General features: G+C 32.9%; 12 protein-coding genes across 12 annotated transcripts; 7 read left to right on the plus strand and 5 right to left on the minus strand.

Moving 5' to 3' along the window:
• Positions 1 to 1003: 1003 nt before the first annotated feature.
• Positions 1004 to 3454, minus strand: BX664DRAFT_325568 (HSF-type DNA-binding-domain-containing protein). Its single transcript, XM_051544047.1, has 4 exons — positions 2795 to 3454; positions 2627 to 2715; positions 2490 to 2560; positions 1004 to 2426 (listed from the first exon to the last, which is right to left on the minus strand). The coding sequence occupies exons 1-4, from the start codon at positions 3241 to 3243 to the stop codon at positions 1155 to 1157; spliced, it is 1881 nt and encodes a 626-aa protein (XP_051403332.1). The 5' UTR covers positions 3244 to 3454; the 3' UTR covers positions 1004 to 1154.
• An 855-nt stretch (positions 3455 to 4309) lies between these two features.
• On the plus strand, positions 4310 to 5889 carry BX664DRAFT_292421 (tyrosyl-tRNA synthetase). Its single transcript, XM_051541988.1, has 3 exons — positions 4310 to 4479; positions 4613 to 4665; positions 4777 to 5889. The coding sequence occupies exons 1-3, from the start codon at positions 4335 to 4337 to the stop codon at positions 5752 to 5754; spliced, it is 1176 nt and encodes a 391-aa protein (XP_051403333.1). The 5' UTR covers positions 4310 to 4334; the 3' UTR covers positions 5755 to 5889.
• Positions 5890 to 5925: 36 nt separating this feature from the next.
• Positions 5926 to 10613, plus strand: BX664DRAFT_72799 (Cse1-domain-containing protein). The gene is made up of 20 exons (XM_051549717.1): positions 5926 to 6032; positions 6105 to 6244; positions 6422 to 6512; positions 6587 to 6666; positions 6738 to 6828; positions 6902 to 7102; positions 7180 to 7344; positions 7430 to 7547; positions 7627 to 7692; positions 7781 to 7890; positions 7971 to 8063; positions 8156 to 8302; positions 8385 to 8518; positions 8586 to 8701; positions 8789 to 8945; positions 9124 to 9215; positions 9305 to 9608; positions 9693 to 9887; positions 9974 to 10358; positions 10424 to 10613. The coding sequence occupies exons 2-20, from the start codon at positions 6174 to 6176 to the stop codon at positions 10511 to 10513; spliced, it is 2706 nt and encodes a 901-aa protein (XP_051403334.1). The 5' UTR covers positions 5926 to 6032; positions 6105 to 6173; the 3' UTR covers positions 10514 to 10613.
• Positions 10614 to 10752: 139 nt separating this feature from the next.
• BX664DRAFT_325572 (WD40-repeat-containing domain protein) lies at positions 10753 to 13421 on the plus strand. The gene is made up of 8 exons (XM_051544048.1): positions 10753 to 10993; positions 11087 to 11282; positions 11367 to 11472; positions 11552 to 11655; positions 11780 to 11876; positions 11938 to 12366; positions 12451 to 12681; positions 12740 to 13421. The coding sequence occupies exons 1-8, from the start codon at positions 10865 to 10867 to the stop codon at positions 13251 to 13253; spliced, it is 1806 nt and encodes a 601-aa protein (XP_051403335.1). The 5' UTR covers positions 10753 to 10864; the 3' UTR covers positions 13254 to 13421.
• A 100-nt stretch (positions 13422 to 13521) lies between these two features.
• Positions 13522 to 15146, minus strand: BX664DRAFT_72887 (uncharacterized protein). Its single transcript, XM_051549718.1, has 4 exons — positions 15093 to 15146; positions 14099 to 14982; positions 14000 to 14026; positions 13522 to 13895 (listed from the first exon to the last, which is right to left on the minus strand). The coding sequence occupies exons 2-4, from the start codon at positions 14937 to 14939 to the stop codon at positions 13798 to 13800; spliced, it is 966 nt and encodes a 321-aa protein (XP_051403336.1). The 5' UTR covers positions 14940 to 14982; positions 15093 to 15146; the 3' UTR covers positions 13522 to 13797.
• A 358-nt stretch (positions 15147 to 15504) lies between these two features.
• On the minus strand, positions 15505 to 16144 carry BX664DRAFT_292430 (uncharacterized protein). Its single transcript, XM_051541989.1, has 3 exons — positions 16086 to 16144; positions 15844 to 16002; positions 15505 to 15772 (listed from the first exon to the last, which is right to left on the minus strand). The coding sequence occupies exons 1-3, from the start codon at positions 16086 to 16088 to the stop codon at positions 15620 to 15622; spliced, it is 315 nt and encodes a 104-aa protein (XP_051403337.1). The 5' UTR covers positions 16089 to 16144; the 3' UTR covers positions 15505 to 15619.
• A 466-nt stretch (positions 16145 to 16610) lies between these two features.
• Positions 16611 to 17186, minus strand: BX664DRAFT_325577 (40S ribosomal protein S28). Its single transcript, XM_051544049.1, has 2 exons — positions 17113 to 17186; positions 16611 to 16900 (listed from the first exon to the last, which is right to left on the minus strand). Exons 1-2 carry the CDS (start codon positions 17113 to 17115, stop codon positions 16697 to 16699), a joined length of 207 nt encoding a protein of 68 aa, XP_051403338.1. The 5' UTR covers positions 17116 to 17186; the 3' UTR covers positions 16611 to 16696.
• Positions 17187 to 17499: 313 nt separating this feature from the next.
• Positions 17500 to 20012, plus strand: BX664DRAFT_356374 (Sds3-like-domain-containing protein; the record flags this gene model as incomplete). The annotated part of the gene is made up of 5 exons (XM_051547880.1): positions 17500 to 19127; positions 19228 to 19318; positions 19378 to 19585; positions 19652 to 19751; positions 19819 to 20012. Exons 1-5 carry the CDS (start codon positions 17639 to 17641, stop codon positions 20010 to 20012), a joined length of 2082 nt encoding a protein of 693 aa, XP_051403339.1. The 5' UTR covers positions 17500 to 17638.
• A 538-nt stretch (positions 20013 to 20550) lies between these two features.
• On the plus strand, positions 20551 to 21754 carry BX664DRAFT_325579 (uncharacterized protein). Its single transcript, XM_051544050.1, has 2 exons — positions 20551 to 20742; positions 20832 to 21754. The coding sequence occupies exons 1-2, from the start codon at positions 20581 to 20583 to the stop codon at positions 21495 to 21497; spliced, it is 828 nt and encodes a 275-aa protein (XP_051403340.1). The 5' UTR covers positions 20551 to 20580; the 3' UTR covers positions 21498 to 21754.
• Positions 21755 to 22753: 999 nt separating this feature from the next.
• BX664DRAFT_325580 (PQ loop repeat-domain-containing protein) lies at positions 22754 to 24119 on the plus strand. The gene is made up of 6 exons (XM_051544051.1): positions 22754 to 22879; positions 22958 to 23031; positions 23087 to 23107; positions 23199 to 23697; positions 23778 to 23955; positions 24025 to 24119. Exons 1-6 carry the CDS (start codon positions 22808 to 22810, stop codon positions 24054 to 24056), a joined length of 876 nt encoding a protein of 291 aa, XP_051403341.1. The 5' UTR covers positions 22754 to 22807; the 3' UTR covers positions 24057 to 24119.
• A 267-nt stretch (positions 24120 to 24386) lies between these two features.
• BX664DRAFT_325582 (uncharacterized protein) lies at positions 24387 to 25554 on the plus strand. The gene is made up of 2 exons (XM_051544052.1): positions 24387 to 24514; positions 24616 to 25554. Exons 1-2 carry the CDS (start codon positions 24418 to 24420, stop codon positions 25251 to 25253), a joined length of 735 nt encoding a protein of 244 aa, XP_051403342.1. The 5' UTR covers positions 24387 to 24417; the 3' UTR covers positions 25254 to 25554.
• On the minus strand, positions 25543 to 27728 carry BX664DRAFT_72947 (uncharacterized protein). The gene is made up of 4 exons (XM_051549719.1): positions 27629 to 27728; positions 26246 to 27560; positions 25916 to 26132; positions 25543 to 25850 (listed from the first exon to the last, which is right to left on the minus strand). The coding sequence occupies exons 1-4, from the start codon at positions 27654 to 27656 to the stop codon at positions 25620 to 25622; spliced, it is 1791 nt and encodes a 596-aa protein (XP_051403343.1). The 5' UTR covers positions 27657 to 27728; the 3' UTR covers positions 25543 to 25619.
• Between the last annotated feature and the right edge of the window lie 52 nt (positions 27729 to 27780).

Below are 27780 nucleotides of genomic sequence, written 5' to 3' on the forward strand. Positions count from 1 at the left end.
AACAGTTTCTGCATCAATGTTAAAATCGCCTGTCATCCATTCGTTATAATCAACTATGATGAGCGAAAGAGATAGATGATTTTAATCATCATGGTTTATTTAATCATCATGATTATCTTACCAAATGCTGATGAAGGATTGGAATCTGCTTTTTCGCCCAATAAATCTTTATTTTCTATAAGAACGGATAATGGGGTGGCTACCGTGTCCATTTCTGTTAGAATCATGACGTTAAAAAAAGAACGAAGTGTACTAGACGAACAAGAAAATGTTAGATGAAAATACTGATGATGATTGTCTTTTTACCTTTTAGTGGAACAAAAGAGTATGGATTCTACAAAAGTTGCATCCAACTACTTGTGAAAAGAAAAAAAAAACGAAAAAATCGAGATGAACTAGTAATAATATATAAATAGTTTTTTTTATGGTAGAAAAAAAGAGATAAGAATTGAAAGAGAAAAAGAGAGAGAAAGAAAAAGAAAAGCAGAACATCATAAGAATTAAACGTGGATTTGGAAGATTTGCAAACAAACAAATATGCTTCCTCGCGTGATTTCCGGATTTTTGAATAGAAAAAAAAAAAAAAAAAAAAAAGAGAAAGAGAGAGATGGACGAAGATGAGTGATTCTTACATGTTCAATGAAAATTTAGTTTCTATATATTAAACTGTCAAACAAAAAAAAAAAAAAAATAGTTGATATACATCAAATCAAATAAACTCTGAAATCCATCAAGCATTACATTTAAAATCTATACAAAAGAAGGTTTACCGAGATTTGAAATGCCGCAACGGCAGGGTCAATGATGAAAAAGGTACAATTTTTTTCCTTTTACGCGGTGAATTTCTCTTTAAAAGGTTATTGTTTCGGTTTTAGTTAATTCAACTTCATCGTCGTCATTGCATACGTTACTAATATCCCCCCGACGTAGATTATCATCAACATCATCATCATCATCATTTTTCCTCTAATCAATGTGAAACCATCAGTCCAAATAAACCTGAAATATGCATAATATGTCGTTTATTTTGAGGTAAGAAGATAAAAACACTATAACTTTAAATAAAAACTTGAAGAGATAGGATATAATGGAGGTGAATGAATGCAGATGATAAGAACAAAAAACTAGGACACAACAAGGATGTAAAAAGATGACTATAAGGTAATGTGCAATGTGGAATGAAAAGATTCAAAATAATCCGGGTGAAGATGATTTGCTGTTTTCAAGGTGGAGACCGATATCCAAAGATTTCTATCGATCAAATGTGACGAAAAAAAAAAATGAATAAAATGAGAGAGGAGAAGACAATATTGTTGTATATATAGCTTGATGAACTTACCTTGAGTGTACATATGTTGATGATTCGGTTCGGCCTTCAAATCTACCAGATTTCCAAGCCCATTGTAAATCGGTTTTTCTTGTATATTGTTAATTGATGGTGTCATAATCGTAGCGTCAAATGACGTCGAGTGTTGCTGTTGTTGCTGATGGTATTGGTGGTTCGCTTGGTGCTGCTGATTATGCTGTTGTTCTTGCTGTTGCTGCTGATCATATTCTTCTTTTTCTTCTTCATGTCGTTGTTGCTGTCGTACTTGCTCATGCTCTTGCTGATGTTGCTGTTGAAGGTTATGATGGTTATGACGAAGATGATGATGACGATGTTGTTGTTGTTGTTGTTGTTGTTGTTGTTGTTGTTTGCCGTGTTGATATTGTCGATGTGCCGAGATCGCTTCCAGCTGCGCAATATGAACTCGTTGCTCTTCAATATGAGCATACGCAAGACGTATCTGCTTGGTAAAAAATTCACGATCGTTGTTATAGCTGTTTTGAAGTTGCCGTAATTGTTGTTGTAATTGTTGCTCCTTGGTGAGATCATCATTTATTGTTGTTGTTTTTTCTTCAATAAAGTTGGAGGCGAGATAAGTTTGCTTGATATAGTCATCATGTTGAGAGATACATTTGGTGACTTCATCGTCACTCCTAGTATGTGACATCCTTGTTGATATTGTTGTAGAACCCTCCTGCGTGTCATTAGATGGTAATGGTGGATGATGAATGAGATTTTCATCTTGGATAAGTTCGCCTTGTAATTGATGTTGTTGTTCTAGTAATGACGAGGGAAATGAATAATCTTGTTGTATAATTGAGTTTGACAAGGAGCTTGATACCGATGAGAGCCGTCTTTGGTTACATTTGTCGTCACTATCAGAGTCATCTTCCCCCGAATCCATGGTAAGAATAGTTTCCGAATCTTGCTCGACCATCGGAATACGTTTTCGCCTTGAATGTTGAGTTGATTTTCGTCTAATCAAATGGAATAAGTCGCGTCGGCCAGGACGAAAATAAGGATGATACCATCGGCATGTTTCTTTATCTTTGGTATCCTTTGATTTTCTTGCATCAGTATCCCGTTGGAATCCATATATCTGTTTATAAATAAAAATTCGGTTTAGAAGAGGATCTATGATCATTAGTAATACTATCCTTACATTGAGTTGACGAACAAATGATGGGAATTTGCAATGTTTGAATAATCTTGGTAACACTTCTTCAGTAAATCCTATAATGGTAACATAGATAAATATCGGTCAATAAATAAAAAGGAAACTAAAGAATATATACTTACTTGGAATACAATCGATCACAAACATATCTTTATCATCGTGCAGACACCATCTTGCATATTTGTGTCCATTATCTGGTGCTTGTAAACATCTATTAGAAGGAAGGATTAAAAACCATCATTGCTGCTATATACCTTTTTTCTTTTTCTTTTTTTTTTTTTTTATCTTACTGATATAATTTGGAGACAAAACCAGCAATACCACGTTCAGCATGATTCATATTATTGATTTTAACTGTTGGATTGTTAAGTATTGTTACACTGTCGATAGTTCGATGAGAAGAAGTCGATTGCCAAAAGGAGTTTTTAGTTGAAATCATGGGCGGAGTGGTATAATTCGAGACAGTGGTATAATTATTGTAATTCGAAGTTGTAAGGTCATGATTGTTATTATCGTCCAAAGAAGCAGATTGATATGACAATAATACGTTGGGTAAATAACCTAGAGGGGATACAATTGATTGCATTCTGTGAGAAGTAGTAGATCCTTGTTGTTGTGTATCTTGATAATCAAAAGGATGGTGAAAGTTGGAATAAAAGGGAGAAGTTGAAGAAATAAGATTAGTATAATTGGTGACTTGAGATGGTATAGAGGTATTATCTTCTGGTAAGTTGGTCATCGGTTTCGGTCTATCCAAGTCAAGTGATGAAAGAAGAGACAAGGGAATGATTGATGTATATTATAATTCATATATATATATCTATATATATATATTAATGTATATGTATATATAGTATACGTACACAATTATATATAAAAGTAAATATGTACACGTATATTGATTACAGGTGAATAAATAAATGAAGAAAAGGAACAGAAAAAAGAAAAAAAAAAAAGGAAGAAAAGAGGAGAGAATGAAATCAAAAGATGAAAAAAAAAAGACGGAGTACGGAATTAGAGTTAAGACGCAAAAAAGGGTAAAGAAGGAAGCGGTCAGACTCAAAGGAAAGGGGTACAAAAGAAAATAGATAAAGTCAATATACTCGTCATAATTTCATACCATCATCATGATAAAATGAATTACAATTAAGTAAGCAAAAGATTTCATCTAGTTAACTGCTGTTACAGAAATACATTTAAAGTTGACTTTTTTTTTTTTTTTTTTTTTTTTTTTTTTTGCTAAAAGAAAGACTTTCAATTTACAGTAAGCTATCAATCATGCATCGGCAAGTCCGATATCATACGCGTGATTAGGATGATTAATGTCGGTAATCATATACTATAGTCACTTCAACACATCAGTTATAATAAAATCGCTCATCATCACTTTTAATCATACTAAAGATGATTCGATATGTTGTTTCAAACCTATCCAAGTTTTTCCTAAATTCAAGGAGTTATTTACCAAATATGATAAACAAAAGAAAAAAATTCCCAATATAAGGAACGGGTTCAGTAACAACATTCCTAACATTATTGTTCTACTTGCTATCGTCACAATTGTTAGTATGATACATCTCCACTCATGAAAATTCATCACTTCTTTTTTTTTTTTTTTTTAACCCAGATTAGGCATTGATCACAGTGAGTTTGACTCATTGAAGATGGGAAAGTGAGCTTCTTTTGACTCATTGAAATACCGCTATAATCTATCAATTTCATTGGATAGTCTGGAACCGTGACTGAAGAAAAGCTTTTTTTTTTTTTCCCTTTCATTTTTTTTTTTTTCTCTCTCTTTCTCTTTTAGACATTCATCTAATTATCTACAAAATGACTATGACACCAGAAGAAAAATACGAACTTATTACCCGGAATTTACAAGAAGTTCTTGGAGAAGAAAAAATCAAGGCCATTCTTGCTGAACGAGATCTTAAATTGTACTGGGGAACGGCAAGTACCAGTAGTCCACATTTAGGTAACTGAATAATACTTAACAAGCATCATAGCAACAACAACAACAATAATTATCTTAAAAAAAAAAAAAAAACTAAACATGAATAACTTATCATTACTATTTTTTTTTTCTTCCTTCTTCTTTATACTTCCAGGTTACTTTGTACCTATGACCAAGATTGCTGACTTTTTGGCTGCTGGTGTTGAAGTAAGAATTAAAAATACAAGCCTTATAGGATATTATGCAAGTATGACACATTTTGACTAACACTTATGTTTATTTTATTTTTTTTCATTATTTTCATTTTTTTCTTTTTAGGTAACTATTTTGTTAGCTGATATTCATGCTTTCCTTGACAATTTGAAGGCACCTATCGAACTTGTTAAGAGCCGAGCTATTTACTATGAACGTATGATTAAAGCTGTATTGACTTCTATTGGTGTACCTCTGGACAAGCTCAAATTTGTGTTGGGATCCGATTTTGAACTCTCTAAAGAATATACCATGGATAACTTCAAGTTGTGCTCTTTAGTGACTGAACATGATGCCAAGAAGGCTGGTGCTGAAGTAGTGAAACAAGTAGCTTCTCCTCTTTTATCTGGTTTATTGTATCCTGGTATGCAAGCATTAGATGAACAATACCTTGGTGTCGATGTACAATTTGGTGGTGTAGATCAACGAAAGATCTTTGTTATGGCTGAAAAATACCTTCCTCTCTTGGGTTATGAAAAGCGAGCTCATTTGATGAATCCAATGGTGCCTGGTTTGACTGGAACAAAAATGTCATCCTCGGATCCTGATTCCAAGATTGATTTCTTAGATTCTCCTGCTGCTGTCAAGAAGAAGATTAAGAAAGCTTTCTGTGAAGAAGGCAATATTACTGAAAATGGTTTATTATCTTTCCTCAAGGCTGTCTACTTTCCTCTCAAATCTCTTCATGGAAACACTCCTGAATTTATAGCTATTCGTCCTGAACAATATGGTGGAAATATGGTTTACAACAATTATCAAGATCTGGAAGATGATTTTAGGGATAAGAAAGTACATCCTGGTGATTTGAAGGCTGGTGTAATTGAAGCTATCAATGGACTTTTGGATCCTATTCGCAAGACCTTTGAAGACCCAGAATACAAAAAGATTACTGAAGCTGCTTACCCACCAGAAGTCGTCGTCAAGGCTCCTAGCAAACCCAACAAACGTGAACGCAAAGCTGCCGCTAAGAAGCAAAAGGAAGAACAAGATGGAAATACCAATAAGGAAAATCAAGTCCCTGTCAATAAGGAAACTGTAGCATAAATGTAGATTTTTTTTTTTTTTTTTAAGTATATGAACGATTGAAAATAAAATAGACGGGCTACTTCTGCGGAGTTCATTTGTTACATGACTTTTTTTGTTTGAATAAAAAATCGCGTAGTTTTTTTTTTTTCTTTTTATTTCTTTGTCTTTCCTTTTTTCATTGATTTTTTTTTTTTTTTTTTGTTTTAAAAGAGAAAGTATCATGAATACTGCTGAAGCTTATGGAACACTACAACAATGTTTAAATGAAACTTTGGATCCTAATACTCGGAAAACTGGTAAGAATTTTGTATATTTACTGTTATAATCAGTTTTAATTAAAGTCATAAACTTCTTTCCTATCATAATAGCTGAACATAATCTTTCTCTGGCTGAAGTACAACCTGGATTTCCTCTTGTCTTGTTAAAATTGATTGCTGATGCCAACATTGATCAAACCCTACGTTTCACTGGTGCTGTTTATTTCAAAAACTATATCAAAAGAAACTGGGTGAATGTAAGTAAATCTTTTTTTTTTTTTTTTTTTTTTTTTTTACGCGGTAAATTTCATACGAACTATTGCTAAACTCATTTGCCGTTTTTATAAATAGGATAACGAAAATATTAATAACATTACAGCAGAAGACCGACTTGCTATTAAGAATGATATTGTTCAACTTATGATTAGTGTCCCTGAAAGAGTTCAACTTCAAATCAGTGATGCTTTAAGCATTATTGCTGCCGAAGACTTCCCTGGAAATTGGTCTACTTTGATACCTGTAAGTGACAAAATATAATCAAGTTTTACTTCATATGACTTTTTTTTTTTTAACAACATATATTCTTTATATAGGAATTGACCAGCAAGCTCAGCGACACTGACTACAAAACGAACAACGGTATTCTTCAGACTGCCCATTCTATTTTTAAAAAGTAAATTATAGGATATATAATATGCAAATTATGAACTCACTATTTATTTTACATTTTTATGATATTATTAGATGGCGATCACAATTTAGAACCGATGAACTGTTTGCTGAAATTCTCTATGTTCTTGGAGAGTTTGCACCAAAGTATTTGACTCTATTCCAGGTAAGTAATATATGGATGATATGTGGTCAGTCTTGTATTCATTTATTTACCTTTTTTTTTTTTTTTGGAGCAGATCACCGACAAACTAATGACTGAAAATGGTAACAATCCTGAGGCAATGAGCATTTTATCTCAATCCATGATATTATTGATCAAGATCTATTACGACCTCAATTGCCAAGATTTACCTGAATTCTTCGAGGATAATTTGCCTACGTTTACTCAACTCTTTCAAAAATATTTGCGTTACAACAATCCTATTCTTGCAACCGATGTAATAAAAAATGAAATGATTATTATCATATGTGGATTATTAATGAAAACTTCTTTTTTATTTATTGGGATAAATAGGATGAAGATGAACCTGGACCTTTGGAAAAAATCAAGACTGGTATTTGTGATATTATTGAGCTGTATACACAAAAATATGTTGAAGATTTCCCTCAACTTTCTGAATTCCTTCCTATTATCTTTGAACTGGTGATAACTGCTAGTCAAGAACCAAAACATGATACTGTAAGTATTTCGTTCTAATTTTGATCCATCGTCATTGTTATTGTAAACTCATGATCTGACATTATTTTTCCTTCTTTTATTTTAGATGGTATGCAAGGCGTTAAGTGTACTTACTTCTGTGGTCAAGGTGGATTCTCAAGCGTCTGTGTTCTCATCTGAAGATGTTATTGTGAAACTTGCCCTTCCAAACATTGCTATGCGAAGTAAGAACAAAATAATAATAATAAAAAAAAAGGTATCAAAAAGAAAAAGACTATATTTATTTACCAATTTATTCAATAGCCAGCGACGAAGAATTATATGAAGACAACCCCATTGAATATATTAGACGGGATTTGGAAGGATCAGGTAAAAGAATAAAATAAAATAAAAAGTGAAAAGGCAACAAAGATATTTATACAAATTCATTATATTTTCTAATGATATATTTATATAGACAACGATACTCGCCGACGTGCTGCTGCTGACTTTATTCGAGGAGTACTAGAACGATTTGAAGCTCAAGTTACTGCTTTGATTTCCCACTATATCAATCTTTATTTGGAAGTAAGTGATTTATAAAAAGATATGCATATAGTTATATATACATGTATTTATATTTGTTATCTTTTTTTTTTATCATATAGAACTACAGATCAAACCCTCAACAAAATTGGAAAGATAAAAATACGGCTATCTTTTTATTAGTTGCCATCTCTGCTCGTAGTACGACAAGTCAGGTAAAAGATGATGACAGTGATATATATTCGGATTCATGAATAATGAAGCTCTTACTGTATTTTTTTTTTGTTCGATTTTGTGCTTTATTTAGTTTGGTGTTACAAAGATAAGTCCATTAGTGGACGTGGTGGATTTCTTTTCTAAGAATATCCTATCTGATTTGCAGAGCGATGTTAATGCTGGAGTACCTATTCTCAAAATGGATGCCATCAAGTATTTATATACATTCCGAAATCAGGTAATATCAAAGAAAGAGGCAATCCACTGGAAAATGTAACCTAGATGATAATGATTTTATTCATGTACTTTTTCTTATCTAGTTGACCAAGGAACAACTCATGACTGTCTTCCCATTATTAGTCAAGCATCTTCAGTCAAACGATTATGTGGTACACACTTATGCTGCCATCGCGATTGAAAGGATCTTGGTAATTCGACATGGAAAAGAATTCTTGTAAGTATTTATTTTCTCACTAATAAGTTACTTCCAAATTTAACATCGTTATTCATTGTTGGAATAGATTCACTCCGGAAGATATCAAGCCTTATACTGAAGTCCTACTCTCTGAACTTTTCCGTTTAATTGAAAGTGGTCAATCTCCTGAAAAACTTTCTGAAAATGATTATCTCATGAAAAGTAAGTGTTGAATAATGTAACAGTAATATAATTCTTTTTTTTTTCTCACTTTACTTGTTCTGTTCATTTTTTTTTTTTTTTTTTTAGCTGTATTCCGTGTCATCACCACAAGCCGCAAAGATATGGTACCCTATGTGAATGTAATTATGGGCAAATTAACCAATATTCTAGCAGTGGTTAGCAAGAATCCAAGCAATCCCAAATTCAATCATTTTGTTTTCGAGAGTATTGGTGCCTTGATCAAGTAAGTAAAACTAATTTACATCTACAATGGATGATTGATTCCTTTATTATTATTATTATTATTATTATTATTATTATTATTATTATTATTATTATTATTATTATTATTATTATTATTATTATTATTATTATTATTATTATTATTATTATTATTATTATTATTATTATTTTTTCTTTAGATATATCTGTCCTGTTTCCAATCAAGCTACAACTGAATTCGAAAACCTCTTGTTTGGTCCCTTTGAAAGTATTATATCTCAAGGTGTTCAAGGTAATGAAAAAGAATGAATTGAATTTCATACATTGTTTTATATGCCTACTAATTTATAACAAAATTTCATATTACTGTATCATGAATAGAATTCATTCCATATGCCTTCCAGCTTTTAGCTCAACTCCTTGAACATCACTCCGGTACTGATTTACCTGAAATGTATGCTGGTCTCCTGAATCTTATGCTGAATCCTGGCTTGTGGGAACAAGGTAATATTCCTGCCCTTGTTCGTCTATTGGAGGCTTATCTATCCAAGGGTAGCAATATTATCTTGAGCAACAATCGTCTTGAACCTATTCTTGGCATTTTCCAACAAAAACTGGTGGGATCTCGACAGAACGATCACTTCGGAATGACCTTGTTGAATGCTGTGATTAAAACTGTACCAATGTATGTAAAATGTGAACCCTATTTTGATCCTGGTTATTCATTTTTGTTCTTTTTTTTTTTTTTTTTTTTTTTTTTTTAATTTAGTGAAACACTGAAGAATTACCTACCCGCCTTGGTGAACTCCATATTGAAACGATTACAAAGCAAGAAAAAGAATGGTAACATTGTATTTGATAAATTTACTCGTAGCTTTACATTATGGGTATGTCTATTCTTCTCTTTGGATCGCTTGGGATCTCCTGATGTATTAATCCAAGTATTTGATTCTATGCAACCTGGGTAAATCAAAAAAAAAAAAAAAAATAGGGAGAAATGATGGTTGACTGAATTTCTTTTTTTCTTCTTTCCATTCTCTTCTATTCCAGATTGTTTGGTCAAATTCTCAGTGTATTTGTTTTACCTGACTTCAATACTATGCGTGATTTGATTGATTACAAGATTTGTGGTATTGGTGTGGTACGATTATTAACAAAAAGTGATCTGATGTTGCAAGAACCATATGCAACACAACTCTGGCCAAAGGTTTTCACCACATTACTTCGACAATTGGAATTACCGCCAGCAGCAGCTGACGACACTATTGATGATTTATATCAAGTTGATCTTGATGATGAAACTGGCTACCAAAACACATTCTCTAAATTGAATACGGCTGCACCTATTCGAATTGATCCTACTGCTACTTTACCTCCTTGTCGCATTTACTTGGTACAACAATTGGTCTCTCTTCCAGCGGAAAAACGACAATATGTAAGCGAATTAATTGTAATGAACTAAGATGAAAATATAATACTGATGAATTTTATTTTAACTAGGTTAAACAACTTTTAGCTGTCACCGAAGATGTCAATCAATATTTGCCCAAATACTTCATGGATGCAGGAATTGCTTTGGATCAATTATAGATTTCTTATTACTTTATTCCATATCTTTTATTTTTGTCTCCTCTCCCTCTCATATTAACATTTTTGTTATGAATAAAAATTGTGTTTTCTTCCCTTTTTATTGTAGTAACCTTTTTTTTTTTTTTTTTTTTTTATTAGGCTGCAAAAGTGAACAGCCAATCAAACTATAATATTTTGTAGCGCGACGCGTATCAAAAATTCTGGGAGCCAAAGAACTATCAATTTTGCCCTTTTCTTTTTTTTTTTTTCTTTTTTTTTTCTTTCAAACTTTTGATCAATGATTACCAAGGCAAGTAGATATTCCTCCGTTTACTGTTTTATATGTATTGTATATGACTGTGGAACTAATGTATGCTTTATGACGTTGTGGTTTTCCAGACTCTTGAAATCAATTGGCATGATGGTCAAGCTGTTTATTCTGTAGACTTTTCGCCTGACGGATTACGATTTGCAACTGCTGGTGCTGATGCCTCTGTTAGAGTAAGTCAAAGATAGGAATATCAATATCAATATATATATATATATATATATACTTCTATTTTATTGACATCTTTGTTTATAATAACTTAATAGTTATGGAGTATACAACGACAAGTCAGTACCGAAACAACTATGAAAGCCACCCAATCTCCTGATAGTTCTCACCATGATTCTACTCATCAACTTCCAGTCAGTATTGATTTCTTATCTGAACTAAAACGCCATTCCTGCCCTGTTAATGTTGTACGGTTTTCCCCTAATGGTGACTATATTGCTTCGGCTGGTGACGGTAAGGAAAAGGAAGAAGGGAAGAGTACAGTTTAAACATAGATTTATTGATAACGTAACAACGGATATTCTTTCTTTCTGTTAGATGCTTGTATCATCCTTTGGAAGCTATCAACGACAAAAGAAACTACTTTTGGTAGTGAATACAGTGAATATGAAAAAGAAACTTGGACACCAGCGCAAATGTTATAGTAAGATTTTGGAAAAAGATATGTGCAACCAATAGATAACTGATGGAAAACTTTTTTTTTTTTTGGCACTTTTCAATAGTGGACACAATAAGGAAATATATGATTTGGCTTGGTCACCTTGTGGAAACTACTTTATTACAGCTTCTATTGACAATACGGCTCGTGTATGGAGTATTACTGATCGTAAGTAGTATTTTCAAGGGACATGAAACAATTACGGTTTTCAGCTCTGGTTGGAAAGGATAGAGAGAGAGAGTGAGAGAGGGTGATATGTTACCTATCTATGCTTAATATATACTTGTTTTAGGTGCCGCTATACATGTTTTTACTGATCATACACATTACGTTCAAGGCGTAGCTTGGGATCCATTAGGTCAGTTTGTAGCAACTCAGAGCAGTGATAGGTAAATCAATGTAGAGAAAAGGAAAAAAAAAAAAAAAGGCGACTGACTTGTAATTTTGTAGATCATTGGCGATATACAAATGTCGAAAAGGACCCAATGGTCGATTACTATTTGGAAATTGTGCTAAACGACATAATCATTTCGATCGTATGAAGGCTGATAAGGATAGAGCGACGAATACTACCACTTCTACAGCAACAACAGTAGCAACGGTAACGACAATGACAAACGTGGCGACATCCACACCAATGCCGTCTTCATCATCATCATCATTATCAGAAGAACAGTCGCATGGATCTTATCGGTTGTTTCATGATGAAAACTTGGTCTCCTTTTTCCGACGACTATCCTTCAGTCCTGATGGTGGACTTTTGATTGCACCTGCAGGATTATATAAAAACAGCTCTAGTGATACTCTTTCCACAATGATCAACGCTGATGATGATATGCAACATTGCTCTTATATATTTCCACGGAACACAGTTCTCAAGTAATTAAATAGATTATTTCATCAAAACAATAGTGATCACTCACATCTTTATTTTTTTTTTTTTTACTTTTCTGTTTAATGTAGATATCCAATAGCGTGTACGGGAAATCATAGCAAACCTTCTATTGCCATTCGATGGTGTCAACAAGCATATGAACGCCGTCCCAGTAAACATTCGTCTTTATTTAACTTGCCTTATCGAATTGTGTATGCGGTAGCAACTCAAGATTCAGTATACATATATGATACCCAACAAGACAAACCTATTTGTGCCATTTCTGGAATGCATTATGCCCCAATTACGGATTTATCTTGGTAAAATGATTATAATTTACTTTTTGATAATGATTTACTGATTTTGTTTTGGATATAGGTCTAGTGACGGAACTATTCTAACGTTTTCTTCGGCAGATGGTTATTGTTCTGCAGCTGTCTTTTCAAAAAATGAACTTGGTGTCCCCATAGCAACAAAGAATGTTTTTAATAATCATGTACAAGACGAAGAAATGACGGAAGCCAGTAACGACAACAACAACAACAACAATATATATACACCTACGACGACTTGCAATACATTGGCTATATCAGATAAATTGCCGACATCAACAACGGTAGCATCAACAGGAATGACCACCCTAGATCAATGGACTACAACAACGAAGAGTGTATCAGCAATAACAAAGGATGATAATCTAGTCAAAAATACGGCAGGCACGTCGACAACATCAAATGGAAAACCCACACCTACGAAGAAAAGGATCACGCCTATACTTGTTTCTGCTTCTAGACCCTCAACTACTCAACCATTACAATCACAAGCATCCATATCAGGGAATAACGAACCACAAAGCAAGAAACGACGCATTACACCTATTCCAATCAACTAACATATCTACACCATTCCTCAACGCGTGCTTATCGATAATGAACATGACGACTTGTTTATGCAGATAGACAAAAAGCGGTATTAGAAATTTAGCAGATAGCTACATATTGATATAATTTGTATATATTGTGTTGTTTTATCGTCAATAAAAGAATCCGTTTGAAACCATCATCTCTATAATAGTTAACTTGTTTTTGGATCTGTTTGATAATGTTTTAAATATTTTTTTACTTTTCCTTTTTTTTATTATTATTTGTTTGAGATATATATATAGATATAGGGAAGATGATATAAAGAAGAAGGCTATATGAAGGACATGTAGAATAAGGTAACAAAAAATTTGGATCACAATATGATCGTGTGAAAAAAAAGGAACTCTGCGTGAGGTAAGAAAAACTAGACTAGTGTAAAAAAAAAATAAATTGTGTAATCAAAATATATATACAAAACCTTTCAAATATAACTGTATGTGTCTGTGTGTGAAAATATATGTGTGTATGGAGTATGTATAAAAAAAAAAAAAAACAACAACAACAGGGAACTGGCTAAACTATCATCAATTCATCTTTTGTCAAAAAGGATCCCCGGTAAGGCCCTGTATAAAAATAACGTTGACCATCCACAGATCCATCCGTTTTTCCCACTATACCCATATCAATGAATGGAAAATCATTTGCATGTCAAAAAAAAAAAAAAATTAGATTCGTGTCATGAACTTTTTTTTTTTAAGTGATTTTTTTTTTTTACCAGCACTTTCCAATTCAACCCCAATCCATTCACCATCAGCAAAATGAACAGGACCAATATAGCGAACATAAGCAGTGGTTTTGAGAGGACTTCTAATCAATTTGACTTTACAACCATAACGTAAAGGGGCACGACGAGAGGCATCAATTGAAGTTACAGTAGATGGAGGGACATGATTTGATTTGGTTGTTGATATGGTGGAAGGATAAACTGAAGATGCATCAGACCTGTTTGCGGAAGGGAGAAGATACCGTGTCCATTTGGAAGGTGCCAGGGATGTAGAGAGCTTTGATTTCTTCTTCATATCTTGACGAATTGCATCTTCAGGTAAAGACCATCGTTTGGCTAAAGGGGTATAACCATCCTCATCATTATGCGTGTTTGTCTTGTTGATACATATCGAAGTAGCAGGATGGATGATGGTTGTATTATTATCAGGAGATGACTCTGGGTGCAATGATGGCGATGATGATGATGATGGTGGATCACGTAATGGTGTTTCAGGAAGAGCAAATTTCAATCGTTTAGGATGATGATGCTGATTATCACTATTTTCCAATGCTTTTTGTCGTTCTCTTTGTTCGTCCAAATGATCCATTCTTGCTTGTGTTTCCATCGATAATAAGAGTTCCATATCATCAGCACGAATGACCCTTAATTTTTCTGCAAGTGCCTCTGATTGTTCCTTGTCAATTTTCAATTGTTCCTTATTTTCCTTATCACCCTTAGTATTGTTTGAATGAGAGACAGAGAGGTGACTATCTTCATCGTCAACTTCCTTGATCATAGGAGTGGTGGTTGATACATTGGTCAAAATAGGCTTCAAGTTAGATGGCGTGTTTGTTGTAATGATGACAGGACTTGATTGGGTCTTTCTCAAGTCTAAAGAGTTTGTTTTCTTATCCTTGCGTGTTTTTCGTATTAGTCCGAAAATATTCATTAAAGAAAAGTAAAAAAAAAAAAGTGGGAAAAAAAAAGTATTACTAAAAAGAAAGAGGAGTAAAAAAAAAAAAAAAAAAAAAAGAAAAAAAAATTAGAATTGCTGATACAAATAATGATTAATGTGTATAAACATGTGACACAAAACATTTACTTTCAACCCCACAACTAGATTCATTTCCAAGAAAAGGCACAAAGAAGGAAGGAGTATACTAGAAAAGAAAAATAAGTGAAAGAGGAGTTCTATTATTGATGATTTTTAGTCCCTTTTTTTATTATATTTCATGCATAATCACAGGAGTCTTAAAAATAATAAAAAAAAAATGTTCCTTATTCAGTACGAATAAAAAATTCATATCAAATCATTAAACGAGAAAAAAAAAAAAAAGGCAAGTTGAATGATATTAATCTCTCTTGTCGTTTTTTTTTTGATGATGGGAAAAGGTAACCACGTGTTGAGTTTAAAATTACGTATGACATTTGTTGCATTTCGTTGTTCATGAAGAAGACCAAGTAATTTTCTTTTTTAACAAAAAAAAAAAAAAAAAAAAAAAAAAGACAAATGGTATGTTAAACATTTTCTTTATTGAAAAAAAAAAATTGAAATGAATGTAATATATAACTATCAAAATACAAAGGTTCGTTCATATTGCTAAAGGAAGTATTAAAAATATAAAAGTTTTATTTCACGCGTACATTGGCTTGTTGAGGTGTTGTAGGTTGAGCAGCTTCACGTCTAGCAGCATCTTGAAGTAAAGCAGTATCTACAGCTTGTGAAGGTAATTGAACATATCGTACAACAGAACCACGAATAAAACAATTTTTGACCGAAATCTATAAGGAAATATATTAGATGAGATTCGTTATTATCCATTTTTTTCTTCTTCTTTCTATCTGGTCCTTACCATGTGAGGATAACGTTCAGCATCAACTACAGTGATATCGTCTAATTTGATATTGAGAAATTGATCCACTGATTTTAGAATACCTGTGATAGCAAGATCATTCTTCAATTCCACTGTCACTTGTTGATCCACTAAGGTTTTGAAAAAAGAATAAAAAAGCTTTATTCACGTCCAAAATAGATTAGTATGATTGTAATATTAAAATAGTAATACAAAAAAAAAAAAACATTATTTTACTTTACCATATTATATAATGTGGAGATATATATATATAAAAAGGAAAATGGAAAAAGAAAAGCGGAAGTCCTTTTTGTTGTGTTTTTTTTTTATTTTTTATTTTTTTTATTTTTGCGTTGAAAGTGTTTGATTTCTTGCCCCGACATCAGAATCCATGTATATCGCCCCTTAATCTAACCGTGATCATTATTATTCTCTTAATAAAAATATTATTTATTTATTTTATTTTATGAGATATGAATTCTATATACTATTTTATGATACATATAATGATTGGATGATTGATTTGATTTAATAGAATAATCATCATTATTTGATAACTTCAATCTGATTAGAGAAAAACAACAGTATAAAAAATGGTTCGAAAATACCTAGATCTGCACATCAAAGTAATATATTTCTTTTCATCCAGCCAAAGTAAATACATTTATCCACTATTATTTCCTTTTTTTCAATTATATATATCAAAAAAATAAAATTGTATCTATTTATATGTTTATATGACTTTTATTGAATATATATAGACGAATGCTTACAACTACTAAGACTATATAAAAACTGTATTTGATGATCCATTATGTTCTTCAGTTTGTCGTTGTTGTTGTTGTTGTTGTTCTTAACGGAGACGACGAGCTTCACGTTCGGATTCCAAGAGACAGAGGATATCGTTTTCACGGACAGGACCCTTGACGTTACGGATAATGCTACGGTTGGTGTCATCCATAAATTCAACACGAACTTGAGTCACACCACCACGAGAACCAGTACGGCCGAGCACTTTGATAACACGAGCGAGCTTAACGGGAGTCTTTTGTGAGTCCTATATATTTGATTCAAAAAAAAAAAAAGATCAATATAACTTAATCCAATTCTGACTATTTTTTTTTTGATATAATTCATATTTTTTTCCTAAAATCGTTATATTTTATCCATCCATCCATCCATCCATCCATCCATTCGTTCATTCGTTTATCTATTGATTTCGTTGTTGTTGGTATTCCCTCTTTTTTTTGTTCAATATGGAATACTCACCATGATCTAAACCGTTATAAAGTTTCGTTAAGAAGGAGAGGGGAGAGAAAAAAAAAAGTGAACTCCAAGATTCAGAGTTACCTATTTTTCGCTACCAACGTTAAATGAATTCCTATTGGCTAAATATTTTCAATATCAGTTTTTTGCGATTCGGAAATCCTTGTACTTTTTTCTTTTTTTTTTTGAACCCAGGTGGATTTTTTTTTCTTCTTCTTCCCATTCCTCCTTTCACTCTCTCTCTTTTTTTCTTTTTTTTTTTTTTTTTCCTTTTCTCTAAAACAATTTCATACATCTTTTGTGTCCTTACCTTTCCTTATAGTCATTCTAATTATATATATACACAAAACTCTTTGAACTGTTTTTTTTTTCTCTCTCTCTCTTTTTTTTCTTTACTTGGACTCTTTAATATTTCCATTATAAAGTAGTTTTTATTATTATTATTATTATTATCCTCTGTTGTTTACTTGAAAGAAGCCTTCAAAACATATATATATATATACTCAAGCATTCTTTATACCATTGTCTCATGGACATAGAAAAGGAAAATACGGACGCTGCTTTAGAACATACTATGGAAGTACCTGCTGGCAATGATACTCCTACTCGACATAGCTCAAAACTCTCTTTAGGTTCTTCTCCATCGGTACTCAGTGGAGACGACGACGAAGACGATGATCAAATAGGTATTGGTGGTGACGACGACCCTCTGTCCTCTACTGATCACCTCCTAGACGATGACGACGATGATGTAGATGGTCTATTTGGAACTACGTACAATGGTCAAGACGCGCTCACTCCTACTGACAAGATCTTGGAAGAAGAAGAAGAAGAAGAAGAACAAGATGCAAATAATGTTGACCTTGGTGATAGTATCGATAACCATGACAAAAACAACAAAAGTAGCAAAAACAACAAAAAAACGAATAGCAACAATAATAACTCTATGGATGAACAAAATGACGATGATCTATTCAAAGGATCCTTACCTCTGTCTACCAGTGATCATGACGATATCACTATGGATCAAGATTCTGCTTCTCCTTTATCGTCTGTACCCGATGATTTTCCACTGTCAAGATCAGTTTCGCCAGAACTTGGTGATGATGACCAGGATCCTATATTATTATTATCAACAGCAGCAGCAGTAGCATCACCGTCAACTACAACATCAGCTCCAGTACAAACAGCATCACATTCTCCAGCACAGTCACAGCCAACAAGATCAACAACAAACATCACATCATTATCATCATCACTTGTAGAGGATCTACCAAGGAAACGGAAAAATTCAGTGGACGATGACTCTTCCAAATCTCAATCTGGCAACAATACAAAAAAGCACCGAACTGGTAAATTTGGTGACTCAAATGGCAATCAAGGAGAAGAAGATGAAGAAGATGACGACGATGATGAAGAAGAAGAAGAACAAGACGAGTCGGATGGAGATCATCTATCTGATAGTAACACCGCATCAACGGAGGAAATAGACAGCATGGTTGTGGAAAATAATAATAATGACAATGATAAGAATGATAGTAGTAACGGTGAAAATGACAACAAACATATTTTACAAGGAATCAAGTCAAGGCGTTTATCAATGGCAGGACGGGATATCTACAGTCGATCAACCAGAGATCCAATGGATGGTGATGATATTGCAGAAGAAGAGGGTGAAGATGATGATGATGATGATCATATGGAAGATGATGAAGAACGAGAAGACAGTATGGCAGATACCAGCAACAATAGTACAACACCATTGAAGCCAATCAAAAACAACAAAAATAATAAAGCGAAAACATCATCACATCAAGAAAAGGCATCTCCTCAATTACAGCAGCAACAAGATCAACAGATAGTGGATGAACATGACAAGTTACCGCAGGATACGGACGAAAATGATGAGAAAGAAAATACTCCAACATCAACTACAATTACTTCAACTCATGATTCCAACGATACAAGTAGAACTATCAACTCCAATCTAGTGGAAGAGTCGGAAAAACTAACGACAGGTAAAAAAAAAAAAAAAAAAAAAGGATATATGTTTACATGCACTTTTTTTTTTTTATTATTATCGATGATTAATTGATTTTTTTTTTCTTTGTCAAGTAGGCGAAGAAGATCGTGACAATTACCAAACACATAGAGAAGCTTTGGAAGCTCTGACACATATTGAAGTGGAATTTGCCAGATTACGTGATAAGTAAGGATGATAAAAAAGAAATATTAATATATATTGATTTTTTTTTTTTTGGGTTATAGAATGTATCAAGAGAAAATGGAGGAACTTAATGAAGAAGCGATTATGATTGCTAATGGTACTCATCCTGAATTGGTGACTCTCATGACGGAAATCGAAGAGAAAAAGGAACGGCGAATCAGCACAGCGGAAGCATGGAGAAAATATCAACATGCCAATTTTAAACAACAATTCGAAGGATTTGAATATCAAGCCAATGTACATTTTATTGTAAGTCAAAACAATATTAGATATATATATATATATATATTAACTTTTTTTTTTTTTGTTATATAGTCAAGCAAAACTGCCATTCGAAGGGATTTATTGACAACAGTGAATGGAAAACACTGGCGTTTAGAAGATGAACAAAGCAAACTCAACGATCCATTACAAAGTGAGTAAAATGATAGATAATGAAGATATGATCTAACTTTTTTTATATATATATTTATTGAATGAAGAGCCTGGTAAACTGATACCTGATGTACACAAATTACGATTACAAAAACAAATTCGACGGGAAGAAACATTGGAATTACAGGATATCAAGGACGCAATTGGATTTCCAAGAGCACCACAAGCAGCAGGATTAACATCACAAAATATTCGAGATGATTTGCTACTACTTGGATTGGGAACATCTGGATCTCATTGATTTTTAGTATAGTTTATTATTATTATTATTATTATTATTATTTTATTCATTTATATACATCATCTTACATACGTTTATTATACATTTTTATCTGTATATCTTGATATTTGACAATTCTCCCTTTTTTTTCATCATCATCATCATCTCTTTTTCCCTTATATATGTAAATATATAATCATTTTCATTACCATCATCACTCTTCTTGTTTTACCCCATCCCTTTACTTTATTATTCTTTTTATTATAGTGTATTCATTTTTCTGCTTTCTTTTTTTTTTTTTTTTCTTTCTCTCTCTCTCTCCCTGACTTCCCCCCTTTTTTTTTATCCTGTTTCTTTACGATTCTTGGAAATTTAATAATAAAAATGAAAAAAGACGATTGAAACATTAATTGAATGCTGATGGTTACCACGTTGTCCCTCGCTTGTTGCACAAATTTGATGTTTTCAATCTCTGATATGAAAGAAAAAGTGGGTACAAAAAAGTCAGAGTCTTTTTTTTTCTCTCTTTTTTTTCTTTCTTCCTTAATTTCCCTTTTTTTTTTTTTCTAACATCCTACTGAGTATATACATGGTCACAACTACCTATCCCTCCTCACCACCTGCATCTGTCAACAAAGAATGGTTACCTATGCCACGCGGGATAACCTTGAAGGACACTTTTGCTGATGACCTCATTCGACAGTTTGATAAAAAACGGATCAACTTGCACAAAGATCTAGGTGACTTTCAGGTAAGATTTTATTATTATTATTTATCATCTTTCTAACTTCTTGATCATATATTTTATTATTCTCAATTTTCTTTCTTTTTTTTTTTTAGGATCACGATTCTTTACCCTCATCATCATCACCAATAGAATCAGCTTCACCTAGTTTTACCAACCTATCCCCTTCAATACTTCAACCTAGTATACGACCTGTCAGTTCAACCAACTCAACTATAACTACTCCTTCAAGAAAAACCAATCGTCGATCATCTGCAGGTGATCTTTTGCGTCGTTCTTCAGCATTTTTTAGAGCAACACTAGATCATACTTGGAAGAATATCTCACGATCTCATGATAATTTACGCAACAAAGAACAGCATCATCAAGAAGAAGAAAATAATGACATGATATCAGATACACCAGCACTTCCAGCCACTATTGCTATCAATACCACTATTACCTTGCCTATCACTAGAAAATCATCACAACATTCTTTTCCTCCACTTCAACCACCTGTCATTTCTCAATATCCGCCAAAACCTTTACATTATTCTCCAGTTTCACTCACAAATAATCATGACCTTATCTCCTCCAATGATGATCCATCACGTAAGACTTTGATCCATCGTATCTCCATGCCTGCTCTTCGTCGTCGTGTCTCCAATTTTGGCTCTACTTCTGATACTGGTCAACAACAAGTAGGAAATCAAGCCCAACTTCGTCGTAAATCTGATGGAACCATGCCTCTCTTTAGAAAAAAAAGGTCAAGTCAATCATAGGGTGCCTATATATATATTCTTCATTTTTCTCGATTTACCGTCCTTTTCTCTTTTTCTTCTTTTTATTATCATATTCACTATTTTACCACATTATACTTAGATCCCTTTGTGATATCCCTTCTTTTATAATCATAGTTTTAACTAAATATCCCACTCTATTTTTTCCCCGTCATTCATTATAAAACATTTAAGCATGTCCAATATACTTTCTGCAACTAGTATATATATTCAATAAAACTATCTATTTTTTTTTTTTTATCATTTTCATTTTCTTTCTAATGTATAAGATATATCCTCTTAAAAGAGGATTCCAAAAATTGATCAGTAAATTCATCAAGATTAACTGATCATATATATTATGTTGGGGTTTTGGCAGTTACTCATCAGTAGTGACCTCATTTGAAGTAAGCTTCCCCCTTGAGAAAGACTGAAGAAAAAAAGAAAAAAAAAAGACACAATCAGTCAGGACCTTTTTATCAGGCTCTGTTCAAACAAAATAAATGCTTAGTGGCTGAGTTTTTTTTTTTTTTTTTTTTGGAAATTTTGGGAAGTTTACAGCCAAAAATTCCCAATTCCTTAGTCAAACTTTAGCTGTCAAAATGAATCGTCGAGGGGTCATCAGGCGATATTTCAAAAAAAAAAAAAAAAAAAAAAAGATTTCCTTTTTTTGTTTATTGCGTATCAATTGGCAAGGTAACCGATAAAACAGAATTAGATGGTATTAAATTACTCTTTTTTTTTTTTTTTTTTGAAAAAAACCTATTGGTGGTAGTTTTATTAGATGACGATCATTATTAGATATAGACATTTCATTTTTAATTTACTTTATAAAGCATGATTAACAAGTGAAAGAGAATGACTTTGTCTATATTCAATCTAAATTTGATGCAATGATGTTTTTTTTTTTTGAGCTGGATTTTTCGATGTTACAGTCAAGAATTGTAAACTTCTCGAAAGGTTCTCCTTTGTTGGTAGTAATGTGTCTCGGATACTAATGAAATATATATATGGACGAACACTTTTTATTAATTCATGTTATTCAATAGTGAATCAAACTTTCATCACAGTATTGGAAATCAAGATAAGATAAGAGTGGCTATGAAGAGAGATTGTGTATGTGTGTGAATTCATCCTTGGTCGAATAATTACTTAAAAAGAAAATATGCCATTACCAAATGAATGCAATTTTGTTTGAGAAGGGGGATTTGACGGTGTTCGAAATAGTCAGGTGTAAAGCCTTTTTCCTTTTTTTTTTTTTTTTTTTTAACTTTTCCCCTTTTTTTACTTTTTCTTTTACTTTCCTATTCAATATGCCTGACTTTGCTACCACTGTACTTTCAGTGGCCATGGTCTTTGGTCCTGTTGTAGGTTATATTGACCAGGTAATGAGTAATTGGTACATAATAATAGACTGGCCATTGACTAACATTTATTTCTTTTGCATTATATGTGTTGATTAGTATCGTATTATTCTACAAAAAAGATCAAGTGCTGGTTTTAATTCAAAAACTTGTGCTATTTTACTCTTTGCAAAGTAAGTAAAAATCTATCTCTTTTTGAATATGGACTGATTTTTTTTTTTTTTTTAGTATACTTAGAATCTTTTTTTGGTAAAATAATGAAATGAATATACAACAAAATATAAAACTAAGTTTTTTGTTTTGCTATGATGTATATATATATATATATATATGTTTGTAGGCTTGGAAAAAGGTTTGATACAACATTATTGGTACAGTCAATTGCGATGATTGTAGCTCAAATGGTCCTATTACATATTGTGGTACTCTATCGACACGATCCTAGTCCAACAACACTGTATAGCAACTTGGAAGTGGGTGGATCATCATCATCATCACTGTCTTCCCTATTAGACGAGCAACTGGAGGCAGAAATCCAAGGAAGAGATATGCTGGATCATCCATATCATCAAGGTCGTCATCGATGTGGGTTATTACGATGGAATGGAATACGTCGATTTTGGTCATGGGAATATTATCTGGATTATATCAACTGTCTTTTGATCTTCACTACCATTGTCGCCTTTTTATATTTATTATTACAAAAGTCTACTGCTTTTATTGAATTATTGGGCGCGCTTAGTTTGGGTATCGAAAGTACTCTTCCTTTACCTCAGTGTATATCCAATTTCCAACGCAAATCTACTGCAGGCTTTAGTTTATTGGTTTTAGGTTCTTGGGTAAATAGTAATATTATGATAGATGAATATGTACTAATGAATTTTTACTTGGTTTTTTATTCTATAATTGGTTATTATAGTTTCTAGGCGATAGCTTCAAATTGTTTTACTTTATATATACCCATGCACCTCTTCAATTCGATATTTGTGGTGGCATACAACTTAGTATTGATACAGCAATCGTGGTACAATTTATTCTCTATTCAAGTTTGATGGGAGTATGGTGGAAAAACAAAAAGATCCATCATGATGATCAAGGTAATAAGAAAAAATCATTCATATTAGTCATTTCATTGATGATCGTATCTAATCTTCTTTTTGTGATAGTTCCTGTATTGTCTGATGATACTGACATCTGATCAACTATTACATTACGATTTATTTATTCATTCAATAAAGTGTTTTATTTATTTATTTATTTATTTGTATTTATGCAGATATTTCTCTAGTAAGATGTAGTTGATAATTATGTGTGTACGTATGTGTGTGTAAATATGCTTGTGTTTCAAACCCAAGGATTCAGAAGATATTGATCTTTTTTTTTTTTTTTAATATATTTTTTATATTTTTTCTTAAGTTGTCTCATGTGTTTTTCTAAATCATGAAAATGAATGATATGATTCATACCCCGACTCTTCTTTTTCTCCAATTTTTTTTCCCCTTCTTGTCGTTGAACCTCATCATCTTCTTATCATTCCTTTTTTTTTTTTTGACATTCCAATGGGTTGCTGTGTATCCCGTCCTGAAAGTCAACCTGAACGTATCTCCTCCGGGATGACCGCTGAATTGGTATCGTCATCAGTATCTCCTCCTCAATGTAAGTAAGACCATATGGTATACGTTTGACTTATCATCTTTATATTTTTTTTATCTCCTCTTTCTATTCTGCAATTGTCTTCGATTTGATGCCACGGATAGACAATGAACAACCTGGTTATGTCGTTGAGGTCGGAAAATCGGTCGACCGCTTTGAAACAGAAGACTTGAACAATGGACAAAATGAAAAGAAACAGGGCAAGAATGATTTCGATAAAGACAACGACGAGAACATCAATAATAACAGTAGTAGTAGCAGTGGCAGCAATAACAAAGGTGATACGAACTGTAACCAAGGACCAAATAGTGAGAACAATAGTGATAAAAGGTCAACAGATACGGAAAAAGCACCAGTTATGCATTCTAATGATAATAACACTTGTACAATTGATTCCTCTTCTTCAGCTGCTGTGTGGCCTATTGTTATACGACTATCTTTGACTGGCAAAGACATTTCTGTAGATTTACCTCAACAAGCACCCTACTGGACCCTGCAACAACTACAACAAGCTTTGGAACCCAAAATACATCAACTTTTATCCTCCTCTTCATCTTCTTCTTCCGGTCCCATCCGTATACGATTCATTCATCTTGGGAAAATTTTACCTCACCACACAAAATTGATACCATCATCATTGTCATCATCTACTTCTGCTGCCTCACATTATACCGCAACGACGAACTGTCTCACGTTGGAAAAGTACGGTGTTATTCAAGCTATGGTAACCAAGACACAGTGATTTTTCAATAAATCCTTTGACTCCCCTCCCAAATACACTCATACTCAAATATATATCTATTTATGCATATTTTTATACACATCCCTTATCTCTATGTTTTTATCTTTTTTTTTTTTTTTTTCTTCTTCTTCGATGACTCGCAATCTATTTAGCTGTTATATACACGCATACATATTCATATAAACACAGATATATTATACACATCGATATTCCCTTTTCTTTCTTTTACAATTGATCTGTATATAGCATTTTTATAAATAAATTTTCTTTTATTTTCAAGAAAAAAAAAAAAAGACACTATCAATAACAAGGGATAAAGGGGGGAATATAGATAGATTGATAAAGTCAATAAATAAAAGACGGGTACTACGCTAATTGTAATGAATGGAAATGATCAGGTACTTTTTCAAATTCTAATCCAATGACCTTTTGATAAGCATCCAAATCCACTTTGTGTCGTTTTCGAATAATATGATCCGTGATCTTTTGAGGATGATCCCGTTCTTCCCGTTTGTATTTGAGACGCACCTGATTCCGAGATCGATTCTTCATCATATTGGCAATCATTTCAAAATCCGTACCAAATTGAGATAACAACTAATTATATATAAAAAAAAAAAGAATTAACAAAAAAAAAAAAAAAAAAAAGGTATATCACTTACTTTATAAAATTGATCTGTTTCACCTGCTGACCATTTGGCACTTTTTTGTCTTTTACCATAAGTGGTAGAATTGACTTGACGAGTATGTGCATTTTCTTCTACGACTTCCATATCTTCATGAGAGATTAATTCCCGTTCCCTGCGACGATCAATTTGCATCGAATCAGTATCCAAAACAATTTGTCCATTGACCAAACGAACTTGAAGTGCAGTGGCTCTTTTTTTTTTCCACAAAAAAAAAAAAAATAAAATAAAATAAAAAAATAAAAATAAAAAAAAAAGAATAAGTTGATGTTTGATTTTTTCTATTTTTTTTTTTTTTGACTTTACGATTCTTGTAATCCAGTGGATGCTTGTTGTTTTTCTTGATGATCTTGTTTCGATTTCTTGAGAGCCTGCTCTTTCTCCAGGTCTTGTTGGCGTTGTAATTCTTCTTTCTTCTTACGCAATTCCTCCATGACCTCCGGATCATTCTTCTTCACCGCCAATTCCTCTTCATGTAGTAGCATTTCTTCCTCCTTTCGTAACTGATCGTCCCGGAATTGTTTGGTCACAATCCCACGTGCGAGATCATTGATAAAATAGGACATGGGTCGATCCAAATCTTCAGGTTGCAAAGGATCGGTCTGAATATCATCTAATGTCTTCATATCCTTGGCATAAAGTATCGGTTTTGTTCTTCGTCTGCTTGATTTTTTGTTCGACTCAGTATTTTCATCATCATCATCCTTGTTCTTGTTCCGTTTCCGTGCTCTTGGCGTCACCTCTTGTTCATAGTTGCTGTCGCCATCATCATCATCCGGTGTTACAGAAACTTTCTTCCCATTTCGTCGTTGATCAGGTTGATTAGAAGGTGCCTCAAATGAACTACCAGATGACCGTGATTTGGAGGGCTTTTGACTACTTGTTGCAATAGATATTCCCTTTTCCGACTTTTTCATGGCGGCCTTGATCTTGTTCATAGTTTCTTTCTTAGGTATATTTGTCGGTGTTTCTTGTTTCTTGCTTTCAGTATTGTCGTTATTGCTGCCACTATTGGTATTGATGTTACTGTCATCCATAGTATCCATTGGAAGAAAGGTTGGCTCTTCAAAATAATCTTCATCATCTTCTTCCTCAGGTGCTTTGGGAGTTTCTGGACCGCCAGGGGTTCGTGGTGCAGGAATCACACAAGGTTGTCTTCGTACTTTTCCATTGTCAGTTGAAGGTTTAGTGATTTCTGTTGCTGTTACTGTAGTTGTTACTGAAGATGAGGGGGCACCTGGAATAATAGCAGTTGCTTTCTTTGCATTGTGTTGGTTGCTATCTTTATCATTATTTCGACTTGATTTTGATGAACGACGCCTAGATGTCACAGAATCTGTTGAGACAAACTGTATTTTGTTGATAGTAGTATCGTTTGTGTTGCTAACTATGTTATTTTCTCTATCACCATCGATATTGGTGGTTTTGTTCGTTGCACTGAAACTGATAGTATTAAAAGATGATCGTCGATTAAACTCTTTTTCATGCGTAGAATCACTAGTTTGGTTTAAGGATAAATCTGTTGCTGTAGAAGTTGTATCATTTGTTGTAGAAGTATTATTGCCTTGCGGTCGTTTTGGTCTGGCTTTTACTTTGGGTGCGAATCGAGTACTGTTTTTATCTATGTGTATCAATAATATAAAATTAACCTATTTATAAAAACATTATTCTTTATTATTTTTCACTTACTGACGGAAAGTGAGGTCAAGGAAGACATGATCAGTTTGTCAGATTTAGATAAGGAGATTTAAGGGGAGAAAAAGGAAGAAAATTTTTTGAAAAACCACAAAACATGAAAAAAAAAAAAAATTGACGCTACTTCAATATAATGTCCAATGAAA

This window comes from Halteromyces radiatus (genome assembly GCF_025201355.1).
Source record: "Halteromyces radiatus strain CBS 162.75 chromosome Unknown BX664scaffold_2, whole genome shotgun sequence".
Classification (NCBI taxonomy): Eukaryota; Fungi; Mucoromycota; class Mucoromycetes; order Mucorales; family Cunninghamellaceae; genus Halteromyces; species Halteromyces radiatus.

Coding starts and splice junctions, on each gene's coding strand:
- BX664DRAFT_325580 (XM_051544051.1), top strand. CDS start 22,808: ATGCCTGACTTTGCTACCACTGTACTTTCAGTGGCCATGGTCTTTGGT. Junction 22,880..22,957: donor TTGTAGGTTATATTGACCAG/GTAATGAGTAAT, acceptor TGTGTTGATTAG/TATCGTATTATTCTACAAAA. Junction 23,032..23,086: donor GCTATTTTACTCTTTGCAAA/GTAAGTAAAAAT, acceptor TTTTTTTTTTAG/TATACTTAGAATCTTTTTTT.
- BX664DRAFT_325572 (XM_051544048.1), top strand. CDS start 10,865: ATGCTTTATGACGTTGTGGTTTTCCAGACTCTTGAAATCAATTGGCAT. Junction 11,283..11,366: donor TATTGCTTCGGCTGGTGACG/GTAAGGAAAAGG, acceptor TCTTTCTGTTAG/ATGCTTGTATCATCCTTTGG. Junction 12,367..12,450: donor CCACGGAACACAGTTCTCAA/GTAATTAAATAG, acceptor TGTTTAATGTAG/ATATCCAATAGCGTGTACGG.
- BX664DRAFT_325579 (XM_051544050.1), top strand. CDS start 20,581: ATGGTCACAACTACCTATCCCTCCTCACCACCTGCATCTGTCAACAAA. Junction 20,743..20,831: donor AAGATCTAGGTGACTTTCAG/GTAAGATTTTAT, acceptor TTTTTTTTTTAG/GATCACGATTCTTTACCCTC.
- BX664DRAFT_325582 (XM_051544052.1), top strand. CDS start 24,418: ATGGGTTGCTGTGTATCCCGTCCTGAAAGTCAACCTGAACGTATCTCC. Junction 24,515..24,615: donor ATCAGTATCTCCTCCTCAAT/GTAAGTAAGACC, acceptor TGCCACGGATAG/ACAATGAACAACCTGGTTAT.
- BX664DRAFT_292430 (XM_051541989.1), bottom strand. Junction 15,773..15,843: donor CTGAACGTTATCCTCACATG/GTAAGGACCAGA, acceptor ATTTCCTTATAG/ATTTCGGTCAAAAATTGTTT.
- BX664DRAFT_325568 (XM_051544047.1), bottom strand. CDS start 3,243: ATGACCAACTTACCAGAAGATAATACCTCTATACCATCTCAAGTCACC. Junction 2,716..2,794: donor TTTGTCTCCAAATTATATCA/GTAAGATAAAAA, acceptor TCCTTCTAATAG/ATGTTTACAAGCACCAGATA. Junction 2,561..2,626: donor TGTGATCGATTGTATTCCAA/GTAAGTATATAT, acceptor TTACCATTATAG/GATTTACTGAAGAAGTGTTA.
- BX664DRAFT_72887 (XM_051549718.1), bottom strand. CDS start 14,939: ATGAATATTTTCGGACTAATACGAAAAACACGCAAGGATAAGAAAACA. Junction 14,027..14,098: donor TTATGGTTGTAAAGTCAAAT/TGATTAGAAGTC, acceptor CTGATGGTGAAT/GGATTGGGGTTGAATTGGAA. Junction 13,896..13,999: donor GGTTGAATTGGAAAGTGCTG/GTAAAAAAAAAA, acceptor ATATGGGTATAG/TGGGAAAAACGGATGGATCT.
- BX664DRAFT_72799 (XM_051549717.1), top strand. CDS start 6,174: ATGCCAACATTGATCAAACCCTACGTTTCACTGGTGCTGTTTATTTCA. Junction 6,513..6,586: donor ATTGGTCTACTTTGATACCT/GTAAGTGACAAA, acceptor TTCTTTATATAG/GAATTGACCAGCAAGCTCAG. Junction 10,359..10,423: donor CAGCGGAAAAACGACAATAT/GTAAGCGAATTA, acceptor TATTTTAACTAG/GTTAAACAACTTTTAGCTGT.
- BX664DRAFT_292421 (XM_051541988.1), top strand. CDS start 4,335: ATGACTATGACACCAGAAGAAAAATACGAACTTATTACCCGGAATTTA. Junction 4,480..4,612: donor TACCAGTAGTCCACATTTAG/GTAACTGAATAA, acceptor TTATACTTCCAG/GTTACTTTGTACCTATGACC. Junction 4,666..4,776: donor TTTTGGCTGCTGGTGTTGAA/GTAAGAATTAAA, acceptor TTTTCTTTTTAG/GTAACTATTTTGTTAGCTGA.
- BX664DRAFT_72947 (XM_051549719.1), bottom strand. CDS start 27,656: ATGTCTTCCTTGACCTCACTTTCCGTCA. Junction 26,133..26,245: donor TCCACTGGATTACAAGAATC/GTAAAGTCAAAA, acceptor GAAAAAAAAAAG/AGCCACTGCACTTCAAGTTC. Junction 25,851..25,915: donor AAACAGATCAATTTTATAAA/GTAAGTGATATA, acceptor ATATATAATTAG/TTGTTATCTCAATTTGGTAC.